This window comes from Gobius niger, assembly GCF_951799975.1.
Source record: "Gobius niger genome assembly, chromosome: 2".
NCBI lineage: Eukaryota > Metazoa > Chordata > Actinopteri > Gobiiformes > Gobiidae > Gobius > Gobius niger.
In genome coordinates this window covers 45,957,285-45,973,614 of record NC_136853.1, presented here as the reverse complement: position 1 = coordinate 45,973,614, position 16,330 = coordinate 45,957,285, and the positions used below count along the sequence as shown (strand labels likewise).

General features: G+C 37.9%; 1 protein-coding gene across 1 annotated transcript in view; it reads right to left on the bottom strand.

The window, feature by feature from the left end:
* Positions 1 to 10,791, bottom strand: part of cacna2d4a (calcium channel, voltage-dependent, alpha 2/delta subunit 4a) — a 305,750-nt gene extending 294,959 nt beyond the window's left edge. The window contains exons 1-2 of the mRNA XM_079552553.1: positions 10,620 to 10,791; positions 187 to 268 (exon numbers count right to left, since the gene is read on the bottom strand). Of these exons, the coding sequence (XP_079408679.1) occupies positions 187 to 268; positions 10,620 to 10,639 (102 nt within the window). The 5' untranslated portion in view covers positions 10,640 to 10,791. The remainder of the gene's footprint in view (positions 1 to 186; positions 269 to 10,619) is intronic.
* Between the last annotated feature and the right edge of the window lie 5,539 nt (positions 10,792 to 16,330).

Here is a 16,330-nt window from a genome sequence, read left to right as displayed (position 1 = left end):
ATCTCCAGAAATCAGCAACTCTCTGGATAACGAGGAAATGAGGCCCTTTCTCAAACATCCTGAAACATCCCTTTAAATATGTTTTCGTACTACATTACATTATTAGTTTACTGGTTTCTTTTTCATCCCTTTATCTTTATTCTCATCTTCTCATGACGTTTAGTTGTTTGGTGGTTGATTTCTTACCTTTTGCAGCAGCTGAGCTCCTGAGTATCGGGCGGACAGATCCGTGAGCTGTCGGCCAAACGACACGGCCCATTTCTGCACACTACGGCACAAAAACACACAGAACATCGTTTAATAATCATTTATTTTATTTTATTTTATTTAACCTTTATTTAACCAGGTAAAAAACTCATTGAGATTTACAGGGGCGGACTGGGCCATATGTCCATTCTGGAAGAGCACAGAAGGGCCACCGGTCTGGCCTCTCACTTTACCTTATACCCTCATCCCGGGCAAAACCGAGCTTTACCCAAATCTAAAAGCTTGAAAGAAAAGCATCTAAAAACAAATGTGCGCTGGAAAAGCAACAAAAAAGTGACAAAATGTGACGAAAACGTGTCGACAAAGCAATGAAAAAAGCGACGTAAAAACAACAAATAACATGAAAAAAAACCCCGAAAAACAAGTGACGAAAACACAACGAAAAAGTGACGAAAAAGTGACGAAAAAGTGACAAAAAGTGACAAAAAAGTAACGAAAAATTGACGAAAAATTGACGAAAAATTGACGAAAAATTGACGAAAAATTGACGAAAAAGTGACGAAAAATGGACGAAAAATGGACGAAAAAGTGACGAAAAAGTGACGAAAAAGTGACGAAAAAGTGACGAAAAAGTGACGAAAAAGTGACGAAAAAGTGACGAAAAAGTGACGAAAAAGTGACAAAAAAGTGACGAAAAAGTGACGAAAAAGTGACGAAAAAGTGACGAAAATTGATGAAAATTGACGAAAAATTGACGCAAAATTGACGCAAAAGTGACGAAAAAGTGACGAAAAAGTGACGAAAAAGTGACGAAAAAGTGACGAAAAAGTGACAAAAAAGTGACGAAAAAGTGACGAAAAAGTGACGAAAAAGTGACGAAAAAGTGACGAAAAAGTGACGAAAAAGTGACGAAAAAGTGACAAAAAAGTGACGAAAAAGTGACGAAAAAGTGACGAAAATGTGACGCAAAAGTGACAAAAAAGTGACAAAAAAGTGACAAAAAAGTGACGAAAAAGTGACGAAAAAGTGACAAAAATGTGACAAAAATGTGACGCAAAAGTGACAAAAAAGTGACAAAAAAGTGAGGAAAACATGACAAAAATGTAGCGACAACATGACAAAAAGTTCCCATCACTTTTCCAGATTTTCACTTTCAAATGTGGCGTCACAGTGCTGCTCTCCAGTCAAGAAGCTTTTAGATTTGGGCAAAGCCGAACTGGAGAAAACGCTCTGGGTTAAGGCGGGGGGTCAGAGGTTCACATATGTATTTGTGGAAGTGTCGCATTTACGCTGATTTGGGCCGGGCTGACCAGAGTCCGGGGCTGTTTCTCAGTCCCGCCCCTGGATATTTAGAATCTCTTTTGCAAGAGTGACCTGGCCGAGAGGCAGCAACACATCATAAAACAGTTACATCAAATATAAAACAAAATATAAAACAGGTAAAACAACAGCAACCATCACGGCTTTGAACAATTTTTTCCAGTTTAGATTTAAAAGAGTTAAGAGAGACCAGCTCACGAAAACTCTGCTCATTTTGCGGTTGATTCCAATCAGAAGGAGCACAATATTTAAAAGCCTTTTCCCCCATGTCAGTCCTTACATCAGGAACTGAAAGGAGGATTCGATCCAGTGAACGAAAGCTGTGACCGGTGTTTGGTTTGCAGAGCCGGTGCTGGCCCTTCTGGGGCCCTAAGCAAAAATCCACACGGGGGCCCTACAGTAGCTATTCGATGAAGAGAGAATCCATTTATGGTCAAAACAGTTCCACTGTTCCAGGGCAGACAGACCTCAATTCAGGCCCTGCCCCCTGTGTGAGAACCACTAACCACTAAGCCACTGTGAGACTGGTATTTAGGACGACTACTAGTCTATTTCCCTTTTTAAAATAGTAAATGGCAAATGGTCCCATTCTCTCACCTCTGGTCCCTGACCCACAGATTGGGAACCGCTGATTTAAAACTAACTGAAACCTGCTCCTGACGGTTATTTCTGTCTGAGCACTGAGAATTAGCCTGTGAGTCGCCCAACTCGTTTTAGACTGTGCACATTCAGAGAACCAGAGTTACTGTAAGTAACTGCGCTCATGAGCACCATGTGGATTCAACTCAACAAAAAGGCCACAGACACGGTTTTACTCTCGTTTACTCGCCAAACTACTGTCCTGATGCTCCAGACTCACCAGCACAAAAAGAAGAGAGTTCAACCTCTTAACTCCCGCCTGAACCGAGAGCATTTTCTCCAGTTCAGCTTTACCCAAATCCTGTAGGCCAGTGTAACACCTCATTTGAAAGCTAAGACCTACAAAACTAAATTGATCTTTTTCCTCACGTCATCAGATTTTTTTTCATCATTTTTTTTGTTGGGCAGTCGTCTCATTTTTGTCAATTTTTTGTGACTTTTTTTTGTCACTTTTTCGTCCAATTATTCGCATTTTTTTTGGTCAAATTCTTATCACTTTTTTGTCCATTTTTTGTCACTTTTTTTTCAAATTTTTGTCCATTTTTGTCTTTTTTTTGTAAATTTTTTGTCCCTTTTGTCACATTTTCATCCTTGTTTTCGTTTCAGTTTTATTGCTATTTTCACACCTTTTTTTTCCCAGAGGCTTTTGGATTGGGGTTAAGCTGGAGAAAATGTGCTCGGTTCAGGTGGGAGTTAAGGGGTTAAATGAGAGAGAGGCCCAGAGTTGCAGCCCAGAGTCCGCGTCCGTGTTGATGTTATATGTGGCGAAGTAGGCGGAGAGTGAGTGCGCGCTGGAAGAGTCTGTCCCCGTAACAATGCGTTGATCAATCAGTGAAACAACACCGTAGTTTGACTGAGATGCGGGGCCCTTGCAGCCGCGGGGGCCCTACGCACCTTGCGTAGTCTGCGTATAGGAAGAACCGGCTCTGTTGGTTTGAGAGCGACGTGTGACTGTAAATAAGAGGGGGAGTAAAACGATGACAGTAAACGATTACAAAATTAGCATAATCGCAAAAAAACGCTTATAATATTTTTTTCAAATTTGTTTTTTTTTTCTAATTTTGAATTTTGGGATTTTTGTCACTTTTTTTATGGATTTTTGTCTTTTTTTTATGGATTTTTGTAATTTTTTTGATGAATTTTTGTCATTTTTTTGCTGGATTTTTGTCTTTTTTTTGATGGATTTTTGTAATTTTTTTGATGGATTTTTGTCTTTTTTTGATGGATTTTTGTCATTTTTTTGATGGATTTTTGTCATTTTTTTGATGGATTTTAGTCTTTTTTTTATGGATTTTTGTAATTTTTTTGATGGATTTTTGTAATTTTTTTGATGGATTTTTGTAATTTTTTTGATGGATTTTTGTAATTTTTTTGATGGTTTTTTGTCACTTTTTTGCTGGATTTTTGTCTTTTTTTTATGGATTTTTGTAATTTTTTTGATGGATTTTTGTCACTTTTTGATGAATTTTTGTCATTTTTTTGTTGAATTTTTGTCCCTTTTTTTGCTGGATTTTTGTCATTTTTTTGATGGATTTTTGTCTTTTTTTGATGGATTTTTGTCTTTTTTTGATGGATTTTTGTCTTTTTTTGCTGGATTTTTGTCACTTTTTGATGGATTTTTGTCATTTTTTTGCTGGATTTTTTTCTTTTTTTCTGTTGAATTTTTGTCATTTTTTTGATGGATTTTTTTAAAGGCAACAAATAATCGTTTGAATAATTGTGATTTCAATTATGACAAAAATAATCGTGAGTAAACCAATGTAATGTTTTGTAAATGAACACGTGCCAATGAATACAGTTTTAAAATTTGAATTCAACATGTCGGTGGCTTTAGTCCTTCTTCTCCATTTGACTGATTAAAAAGGACACAGGTCTCACTGGCTGTAAACTCTGAAACTCTTCTTTTGTGGATCCCCTTTGTTTGGATGTACAGTACAATCACGTAAAGAGGTCAGCGCACACTCTGCTATAACAGATTAACAGATTAAAGTCAAGGTGACAGTCGGAGCTGCCGCGGGTCACCGGGTTATTCCGTGAATGGCTGTACCTCGGGCGCTCTTCGGTGTAAACATGGCGGACGCCGCGGACAGATGGCTCGGGCCTGGCGGGAGCGCGGCCAGTTCGCTGCTTCTCGGCAGGAGCTGTTGTCACGGCTTTTCCCGGTAAAACCTGAACGCCGGGAGCAAAGCCGGATCCTTTTGTTGACTTAGCTGCTATTAGGGCTGCTCGTAATCACGATTATTTTTGTAAAAAAAAATGACAAAAATCCATCAAAAAAAAGACAAAAATCCATCAAAAAAAAGACAAAAATCCATCAAAAAAGTGACAAAAATCCATCAAAAAAAAGACAAAAATCCATCAAAAAAAAAGACAAAAATCCATCAAAAAAAAGACAAAAATCCATCAAAAAAAAGACAAAAATCCATCAAAAAAGTGACAAAAATCCATCAAAAAAGTGACAAAAATCCATCAAAAAAATGACAAAAATCCATCAAAAAAGTGACAAAAATCCATCAAAAAAGTGACAAAAATCCATCAAAAAAATGACAAAAATCCATCAAAAAAATGACAAAAATCCATCAAAAAAGTGACAAAAATCCATCAAAAAAGTGACAAAAATCCAGCAAAAAAGTGACAAAAATCCATCAAAAAAGTGACAAAAATCCAGCAAAAAAGTGACAAAAATCCAGCAAAAAAGTGACAAAAATCCAAAAATTTAAAATTTGAAAAAAAATTAAAAATTGAAAATAAAATTTTAAAATTGTTTTTTTGCGATTATGCTAATTTTGTAATCGTTTACTGTTGTAATCGAAATCGTAATCGAATTTCGATTAATTGCACAGCCCTAGCTGCTATTGTAAATGTTTAGTGAGGAAATGAAAGGCAAGGCCACCGTCGCTGTGCAATCGCTCTGTCAGCCATGAAACTCTTCAGAACAGCGCTGTTTAAAGAAAAGATTTTGTTTTTTTTAAGGTGAGACACTTCAGGTGAATAGGAAATAAATGTAGAGATTTCAATTTGAAATTTTTGCTGAACATCACAGATATAAATATGAGAAAAAAATGTATTGCACTTTTTCTGTCATTGTATTGCCTATATTTTGGGCAAAGAAATCAAAATAATGAATTGATCCAGATTAAATGTTATGGTTTTATTTTATTGACATATTAGTAACTAAGCTTTGTTCAGAGGGGATTTTGGATATTTTGTTTAGTTTTTCAATAAACTAATCATCAGTGAAAAAATCTGTAAAAACTCAAATTCCGCCTGTTTTTTTGGTTTCAAAGCTGAATAAATCAGGCTAGGAATTAGATATTAAAAAATCCCTCTGAAAAAACCTTCTAAATCTTGTTAGGCCTCAGACTGTAAAAAATGACAAAAAAATGACCAAAAAATGACAAAAAAACGACAAAAAAATGACAAAAAATGACAAAAAAATGACAAAAAATTGACAAAAAAAACAAAAAAAATGAAACAAAAAAAATGAAAAAAATGACAAAAAAATGACAAAAAAATGACAAAAAAATGACAAAAAAATGACAAAAAAACGACAATAAAATGATAAAAAAAGACAAAAAAAGACAAAAAATTGACAAAAAATGACAAAAAAATGACAAAAAATTGACAAAAAATTGACAACAAAAAAAAAAAATGAAAAAAAAATAGAAAAAAATGACAAAAAATGACAAAAAAACGAAAAATAAAATAACAAATATGACAAAAAAATGACAAAAAAACAACAAAAAATTGACAAAAAATGACCAAAAAATGACAAAAATGTGACAAAAAAATTACGAAAAAATGACAAAAAATTGACAAAAAATTGGACAAAAAAATGACAAAAAATGACCAAAAAAATGACAAAAATGTGACAAAATATGACAAAAAATGTGACAAAAAAATGACAAAAAACCTTCAAAACCTTGTTGTGTCTCAGCCTGTAAAGTGTGGAGTCTGTGGGAGCTTCTATAAGGGCTCAGGCTCTGCCCGAGTGCGGCTTCTCTCATTCAGAGAAAACCAGCCCTGAAGTTTTGTAGCGAGTGCGCATGCTCGGCCCGTTCTTCCACTTTTCCGCTCCAGCGTCTCGTAGGAGGAAAAACACCATATTTGGGTGAAAGCGTCATCACGGGGCCCCTTAGCAGGACACGTGGATGTCAAATCTGTCAATATTTATGAATGAAAACCCGCGGGAAAGACGGCCTTTCTACTTCCGGGTCGCCCCCACCTCGCAGACAAAACATCATCAAATAAACATCATCATTTTTATATCTGACATGAAAACTAAGATGTAAAGGGAGGAAAACAGAGACAAATCTCCACTTCCACCACTGCGGGAAACATCAATACTTTCACCTAAAGTGTCTCGCCTTAAGTGGAGAAGGTTGTGAATGGAAAAAGGAAAAGTTTTGCTTTTAGATATTAGGAGGACAACTCATAAGGAAGCTGACATACAGTTTAGATTTAAATAGTAGATATTTCTCAATCTTCTTTACAGCAAAAATAAAAAATAGATCCAGTAAATAAAACAAAAGTCGTGCTATGTAACAGCTTTCAATGCCAAACCTCCCAGGAAATTCCCAGGGTTTAGTGCCCGGCTCTGGCCTCGTGAACTCTTCTGCCTGAGGATTAACTGGTTCACACACACGACCTGTTCCTGACACTTGGGCTCAACCCAAAACACCACCACACGCTGTGCCAGGTCACATGATCGCTGAGCATCGTAAACCAACAGAGAGTGAGCCGCAGTCATGACTTACTTAACTCTCCCTGAACGTCTCTCCCTGCGCTTCACCCTTTCACCTTAAAGGGACTAAAGAGTTTAAAAATGTTCCTCCATGTCCTAATGTGAAGAATGAGCTCAGTTACACGTATGACCTGATGTGGCAGTAGTGAGTATAAAATGGCCAACCTGCATCTAGTCCCTTTAATAAAGCCTCTGGGCCGAGAGATATCCAAGCTTCATGACAAACAGTGGTTCAGTTTGATAGAGCGGATTTCAGGAGAGATAGACACAGACGGCGTCTCGTCATAGAAGGGGGCGTGGCCTCGCCGAGGGGGAAAATAGAATCTTTAGAGAAACACAATTTTCCAGACATTTTCTGTTGGAATATGAACTTATTTATCACATAAATAAAGTCAAGTCTAAATCTGGTCCATATGGATGTTTTCCCACAGCAGATTGTAGCTAGTGCTCACTAACCGTTAGCATTAGCCCGATGCTAACATGAGGCATCATGCTAGCATTCTCCATTATTTATGTGTTTATGGGCTGTTGAACCTCTTTGCTCCTCTCCATGTCTTTGTATCTTTATTTAGAAGAAGAAGAAGAAGATCTTTATTTCTATAGCGCCTTTCACAGACATGGTCACAAAGCGCTTTACATGAGACACTTGTACATTCACTCCATACTCGGTGTAAACTACATTTGTAGCTTCAGTTTCCCCTGGGAGAGACTGTCAGAGGCGCTTTCGCGACTACAGGCGTCTGCGCCAACGGACCCTCTGACACCTCCATACATTCACTCACACATCATTCATCCTGGCCTATTGTACATGTTTTTAGTGGTAGGGGAAACCGGAGAACCCGGAGGAAACCTACACAGACACGGGGAGAACATGCAAACTCCACACAGAAAGGCCCCGTCCAGGTGGGAATCGAACCCAAGGTCCGGGTTGCTGTGAAGCGAGAGCGCTAACCGCTGTACTACTGTGCCGCCCATTTAGTACAAAACTATATTCATAATTCAGCGTTTGTTAGATTTTTCTCCAAATTGTTTTCCCTCTTAACTGTTTTCAAACATGACCATATATGGGCGATGCCAGAGATGCCGTCTGTATCTATGTGTAATGGTGTCATGTGTTCTCTCTATAAAATGCAAAGTAAGCATGTGTGTGTTTGTTGTGTGTTTGTTTTTATGCCTTGTCGGTGTCTATTGTCTTGTCTCTTCATGTATGTTTTTAAATTGAAATATATATTTAGATTTTTTTTTAAAGCGACATCTAAAAGAAAAAATCAGTCATCATTCCCTCTTCAGTGCTTGCTAAGGAGGGACTGGGTTCACACACTTGCCATTTTAATCTACTGTATGTATTTTGACCGTTCGAATGGCGCCTCCAGTGTCTGCATGCACTGGTGTGTGAATGAGAGCGTAAAAGGGTGAGCGGATCCTTCCTGTAAAGCTTAATGTAGGTGGAACAGCGCTATATAAGTTCAGTTTTACCAAAAGCAAATTGTATCAAACCATAGCCCCACATGCACCTGGGATTTTTCCAACCGGAGAGACAAAATGGAAACATACGTGCGAGCGATGGTGTTTTGCAGGAAGGAAAAAAGGTCAAATGCCAGATTAAACCTCATTCATTCATTGATATTTGTTGCAATGCTCTCACAATGAAACTACATTTACCTGATTTACAAATACACATGAACCAGTCACAGATGCTCAAAAGGAGTCACTGAAGCAAGAAGCTCATGAGCGCCTGCCCCACATTCTACATAATAAACGTTTACCATTTACAGATATACAAGAGGACCGTATCCACAACCAAGAAGAAGTTTGCACACAAAAGGAAAAGGAAATTACATGAGTGGAACGCATGGACTCCATAGCTTACGTTTCCTATTAGATACTAAACAAGTAACAAGAGAATAAGAAAATTCATGTATTTGATTTTCCAAACCCAGGCTCATACAACTGTGTTTAAGATTTACATTTATGCTGTTACATCAGGAATGAGAATTATGAATTATGATCATACAAAACAAATGCATTTGTGATTATTATTAATATTTGAATGTTATTACCATCATTATAATTATTTGTTTTATTATTTTTGATGACATCCTAGATATTGCGAATGAATAATATAATATTATACTATTTTACAGGCATATTTAATATTCAGAGATTAAATGGGATCTTGTTTACTAGACACTGAGATCCTGATAAGACATTTGTTGTCATTACTATTGCCACTACAATATTTTTATGTACAAGTGTTGGTTGTTGTATTTTTTTTTTTTTTTGCCCTATATAGTGTGGTGCATTAAAAGCCAGGGTGTGGAGTGGGCCAGTTAGGAAAGGGCAGTAGCCCCAACCAACAAGCCCCCCCCCAGCTGCCCTCACTAGTGGACTGTGTTGTTGAGGTGTTGTATCCAAAGCTGTGAGATGCTTTAAAAGACGAGGTTTTATGAGTCTGCTGGGCAGGGAGGGGGCAGGGAGGGGGCAGGGAGGGGGCAGGGAGGGGCCTCTCAGACCAGCAGAACCACATCTCGCCTGCCCTGGTTAACTTCTAAATATATTGACAGAGCCGGTTCTTCCTATAGGCAAACTATGCAAGTTGCTTAGGGCCCCCGCAGCCGCAAGGGCCCCTCATCTGAGTCAAACTGTGGTGTTGTTACACTGATTAACCTCTTCACTCTTAACTCATTTTTGTAACTCATTTTTTTGGTAATTTTTTGTCACATTTTTGTCATTTTTCGGCAACTTTGTGTCTCTTATCTATCACTTTTTTGTGTCATTTTTTTGGACATTTTTTTATCACATTTTTGTCACATTTTTGTAAAAAAAAATTATCACTTTTTTGTCATTTTTTTGTTCATTTTTGTGACATTTTTCACTTGTCACTTTTTTGTCACATTTCCATCATTGTTTTCGTCTCAGTTTTGTCGCTATTTTCACACCTTTTTTCCAGAGGCTTTTGGATTGGGGTAAAGCCAAACTGGAGAAAATGTGCTCGGTTCAGGCGAGAGTTAAGGGGTTAATCAAGGCGTTGTTTCGGGGCCTTTTTGTCTCAAAGATGAGTTGAATCCAAACGGATCTCATGCGCGCAGTTACTTACAGTAACTCTGGTTCTCTGAATGTGAACAGTTTATAAACGGGTTGGGCGACTCACAGGCTGATTCTCAGGGGTCAGACAGAAACAACCGTCAGGAGCAGGTTTCAGTTAGTTTTAAATCAGCGGTTCCCAAACTGTGGGTCAGGGACCAGAGGTGAGAGAATGGGACTATTTGCCATTTTAGAAAGTTGGGAAATAGACTAGTAGTCGTAAATCTCAGTCTCACAGTGGCTTAGTGGTTAGTGGTTCTCACACAGAGGGCAGGGCCTGAATTGAGGTCATTATGTTCCTCTTCTGCCCTGCACGACTGCACAGTGGACCTGTTTTTGACCGTAAATGGGTTCACTCTTCGTCGAATAACCATGGGACGCTACTGTAGGGCCCCATGTGGATTTTCGCTTAGGGCCCCAGAAGGGCCAGCACCGGCTCTGTATATTGAGCAGCAATATCAATGACAACATTTGCAAGGTCTGTTACTTTGTCTCAGTTGTATAATTTCACAGATCTCCAGAAGGAGTAATTCAAGAGAAATGTTGGTTGTCAACCATCAGCGTAGGTCTTAAAGATAATGGCTTTTAGTTCTCTTTTAAAAAGATATACATTTTTAGCACTCACATTTCGGGCGCGATGTTCATCTGGGAGTGGACCACGAGGCACTGGGAGCTGAGCAGGATCCACAGCAGCAAAGCCCGGGCTCCTCGGACTCCTCGGGCTCCTCGACCTCCTTCGCCTCCTCGGACTCCCTCCTGCCCCCCTCTCCTCGAGCCGGTCGCTCCATCCCACTCAGCCCCACCCGTCATGTCGGCAGCTGCTCAGTTCTGCTCACTCCGGCTGTAGCGACATGCTGGGGGGGAAAGGGGGGAGAGAGAGAGGAAGTTAGTGCACGGGCAGCAGGTGAAAGGTGTAAAAGTAACAGTGTGTAAAATGTGGGATTTTCCCGTGTTTAAAGTTGAACCAAGCTGTTATTTAGTGTCGCATCACAATACTTTCATTACTTACTTCGGAGGCATTTTCATCAAACACTGCTTTGTTTTCCAGTTTTACAGCGCTTTGGTACTTTTGGTGTTGATGCACTTTTCAATCTGAAATCTTCAATAAATGGCATTTGGTTTATAAACTTTGGACTGTTTTCTTTTTACACATTTAAACCTCTTAACACATTGAGGCTGCGCTGTTTTGGGTATTTAGCTGTAAAGTGCCAACAATCCAGACAATATTTCATGATATTTGTAGCACCACATATTCTATGTGAGAGCTGGACTAGGGATGAAACAACTAATCGATTATTGAAATAGTTGTCAACTATTTTAGTAATCGATTAATCGTTTTCTAGTAAACACAGACTTAAAAAGAGCAAAAATTACTTGAACATTTTTGATTTTTGATGGAAACCTACTTTGTTTTTCAACTTAGGGTCTGTAGAGTTTTGTACATTGAAAATGTCATAGATCTGTCTGTGTCTCATCCAATGAATAAAGCAGAACTGGCTCTACAGAAACACTTTACAACACAGTTAGGTTCACTCCATCAACATGTCTTAAGAGATGCCACTTTAGCTTCATGTGATTAAAAATAAATGACAAAATACAATTTCCATTCACCATTCACAGCCAAGCGATTAATCGATTACCAAAATAATCGTTAGTTGGACACAGGCTGTGGCTCGTTTGAAAGGTGAGACTCTAACCTCTCCGTAAGTGAAAACAGTTTCATTCCACGTGCCTCGAGACCTGAGAAATCCAAAGCTAATTTTGATGAATATCATCAGATTTTTTTCTAGATTGGGAGATAATTAGTGTTTTAAGAAACGCTCTCCTCTCTGGACGGACACGGACGTTATGTGACGAGGCAAAAGCCGAAATATATTTGTTTCAAGTCAGTTTTCAAGGACAACATTGTTGACATGTTTCGAAACACCGCATGTTCACTACAGAAAGTAAATATCAAGCATTGGTTTAAACGGTTTTCACTCATTTAGACACTTTTCCTGATCGGACCGAGTTTGCTTTGCTTGTTTGAGGACATTTCAGACCAGTTCTAGGGTAAATCTCGCTTGAAATAAGAAAGTAAAATTGCCAATGAGATAAGACCAACATTCTTTCCCCATTGGCAAAGAAAATGACCTGAAATAAGGACGAAATGTATCGAAACGAGTCAGAAACATCTCAGAACAAGTGAAATAATCTGGGACAAATGCCCAACAACTTCTTAACTTTTGGTCATTTTTTTGTATTTTTTTTTGTCAATTTTTTGTCATTTTTTTTGTCAGATTTTTGTCATTTTTTTGTCATTTAAAAAAAAAAAATGTCATTTTTTCGTCATTTTTTAATCAAATTTTTGTCATTTTTTTGTCATTTTTTGTGTGTTTTTTTGTCATTTTTTCGTCCATTTTTTATCAATTTTTTTTGTCACATTTTTGTCATTTTTTTGTCATTTTTTCGTCATTTTTTAATCATTTTTTTGTCATTTTTTTCTCATTTTTTTGTCAAATTTCAATGACCTGAATTGAGGAAATGTATCTTGTTTTTGTCGGTTTTCACTCATTTAGACACTTTTCCTGATCGGACCGAGTTTGCTTTGCTTGTTTGAGGACATTTCAGACCAGTTCTAGGGGAAATCTCGCTTGAAATAAGAAAGTAAAATCGCCAATGAGACAAGACCAATTTTCTTTCCCCATTGGCAAAGAAAATGACCTGAAATAAGAACGAAATGTATCGAAACGAGTCAGAAACATCTCAGAACAAGTGAAATAATCTCGGACAAATGCCCAACAACTTCTTAACCAGTCAAAACAACTAAAATTGTGATTATTGTGCTCAAATTGAGATGTTTATACTGATCTAGTTAATTTCTTTTTGCCGTGTATCGATCGCGTGTGTATTTAAACATCCTGGTTCTGGATTGAAGACTTTAACAGGATGTTTCTCAGTCGTCCTTGGACCGATTTTAACCATTTAAAAACTCAGAGAAATGTTAAAATCCCGACTGTTTCGATCTGTCCATGTGAAGCCGCTCTGCTTTGTCAAACGCTCCAGAGAGAGAGAGAGAAGTGTCGGGTTTACAGCTTCACTAAAACCTCCTCGTTTGCCAGCGCTGCAAAAGTCTGCTGATTGTATGTTGACAATTGTAACAACAGTAGGATCAAACCTAACTCACAAATACATATAGGTTTATATTTGTGTACTTACACTGACGTAGAACACTCAGAAAGGATTGTATTGTGTTTATTTAAGGGGAGACACTACAGGCAAAACTCAATTTTTTCAGTTTTCAGGTTTTGGGCCAAATCTGTCTCTGAACATATAAACTTTCACCCGGAAACAGAAAATATGCCTAATCTTCACAATAACATGTTTAAATATTGCGCTGATTCAATGTTCCCCCATAGACTTATATGGGAGAACACAATTTCAAGGGCCTTTTTCTCCAAACACATGTTTCTGTCATTGTGGCGACACTATGTCCACGTCAGTCGGACCTAAAGACTTCACATTTTCCAGCCTCGGACTGAACAATATTTGGAAGATTTTTTCAGAGGGATTTTTTATTATTTAATCCCTTAAGCCCCATTTATTGAGTTTTGAATGTCAGAAAATAAGGCGAAAATTACATTTTTACCAATTGTTTCCACTAAAAAACAGCTTATTATAAAACTAAACAAAATATCCTAAATCCGCTCTGAGAAAGTCTTGGCAACTCATTCATCAATAAAATGAAACCATAAATTTGAATGTAGCTCTGTCCATTATTCAGATTTCATCGCCGAAAAGATGGGAAATTAGGGCATTTTTAGGCATAAAACACCTTGTTCTTATATGAAAAGATAAAATGACAGAAAACTTGCCATGTATTTTTTTTTCACATTTCTGCCAGTGATCGACAGCAACAGTTTCACATTGATATCTGTAAATATACATGTTTTCCCTCTTCACCTGCAGTGTCTCGCCTTAATGTAAATGTAAAGTAATGTATAACTGTAGCATCAGGAATTGCAAATGTAATGTACATGAACAAGGGGTCGACTCCCTTTGAGCTTCCATTAACTGTACGATTGTGAAACTCTGGAGAAAGAGAAAATGTTAATTGCTCAAATGAAACTACACAAACAAACAAACAATTACAAAAGTCCCAGTTCTCGTAAACACGGCAAAAGCCCGGCTGAGATGCAGGATTCGGGGAGTCCTGGACCTGCATCCTGCTGAGAGAAGTGCGTAAATAAAGTCTGGGTTTACCTGGTTAGAAAATGACAGAAGAGCGGAGTCCTAGTGTGTGGCAAAGTTTATTCCAAAAGAGTTTAAAAATCCATCCAGGTTAGAAAGAAAAGGTTCCATCCCAAAAAATACTCCACACTAATCACGTCGTGAGACTCGATCCATCCCTGCACCATCAGCCAATAAGGTGCTTATAATCATCCCGCCGACATTTCATTCACAAATCAGATTACAGCAGTGAGCTAAGCGAAGTTCGTCCAGCCGTTCGGTGGGTCGGTGTCAGCTGAGCTCGTTACCGCCGGCAACAAGAGTCTCCCCGGCGCCAAAGGTCAGATCTGCACGCCGGGGGTCACCGCAAAACCGCGCCATAGTCGCTTAATCCTGTTAGAAGTCGGAGCATTATGCGTCTTACGTCTTCCCCTCACACTCCCGGAGCAGAGGAGCCGTCCCGGACTGAGCTAAATAAAGTTCTGATTCGAAATGAAGATCGACTCGATGGTTTGAAGCCGGTAATGTAAAAGTTGAAGGAAAAAAAAGGGGTGTATTCCCATTCAGGACACTCCCAAAAATATAGTGTGCACGGAGGCTTCCAGGTCCGTTTGGAAACACTGAGCTCGGACGACGATGGGGGGATTAACGGAGGAGGAGAACGCGGGACTTCCCCTTGTGGAGCGTATCTCTGGCTTCTCTTTACCGGAGCAGTTTATGGCATAATCCAGGAGCCAGGATTAAACCCCTCCTCCCTTCATCCCTCCGTTTTTCCTCTTCCTCGTCCAACTCTCTCTCTCTCCCTCTCTCTCTCCTCTAACATGTACGATCTCATGTCATGTGTGTCCGATTTACAGCCGCCTTTAAACCATTGTTGTTCATTTATCTATTTAAAAATGAGCTCTCTCACCAAAAATACAAAAAGCCACTGTGGGTCATGTGATCAAAAACTAACAGAGGGGAAAATGCAGAAATCATACATGCAGAGTGATGGAAATGATGATCTTATATAGGGCGGCAACTAACGATTATTTTGTAATCGATCGTTTTTTACGATTAATCGATTGGCTGTGGATGGTGTAGGAAAGTTTTATTTTTTAATTTTTTTTAATTCACCTCATAACTTAAGTCGCGCTGTTTAACCTCTTAACTCCCGCCTGAACCGAGAGGATCTTTTTCCTCATGTCAGCAGATTTCTTTTCCATCGTTTTTTTGTGGAGTATTCAGCTCATTTTTGTGACTTTTTCTCATTTTTTGTCAAATTTTTGTAATTTTTTTGTCATTTTTTTGTCATTTTTTAATCAAATTTTGGCATTTTTTGGTCAATTTTTGTAATTTTTTGGCCATTTTTTAATAAAATTTTGTCCTTTTTTTGTCGGTTTTTTGTCATTTTTTGTCAATTTTTTGTCAATTTTTTGTCAATTTTTGTAATTTTTTTGGTCAAATTTCTTTATTTTTTTCCGTCAATTTTTGTCATTTTTTTGTCATTTTTAATCAAATTTTGTCATTTTTCGTAAATTTTTTGTCATTTTTTGTCTTTTTTTGTTATTTTTGTCAATTTTTGTCATTTTTTGGGTCAAATTTCTGTAATTTTTTCCGTCATTTTTTGTCAATTTTTGTCATTTTTTTTGTCAAATTTCTGTAATTTTTTTGTCAAACTTTTATCACATTTTTTGTCATTTTTTGTCACATTTTTTCCATTTTTTTTGTCAATTTTTTGTTACATTTTGGTCATTTTTTTGAGAAATTCTGCTCGGTTCAGGCGGGAGTTAAGGGGTTAAGGAAGTGATGGACTAAACTAAAGGGAAATGTTTGTTGAAGGCTCTATTCATGAAATTTACATTGTACAAACCACTACAGACCCTAAATATAATCTCAAAGCAGGTTTTCATCAAAAATACTACATTTTTTTGGACATTTTGCTCCATTTTAGTCTGTGTGAACCAGAAAACGATTAATCGATTACTAAAAGAGTTGTCGACTCTTTCAATAATCGAGTAGTTGTCGATTAATCGATTAGTCGTTTCAGCCCTAATCTTATACAGCTTTGGGAACACCTGCGACTAAACATCCCTCCTTGGTGGAGCTTGTGGATAGTACAGAGGTAGTAGAGTACTGAGCTACTGA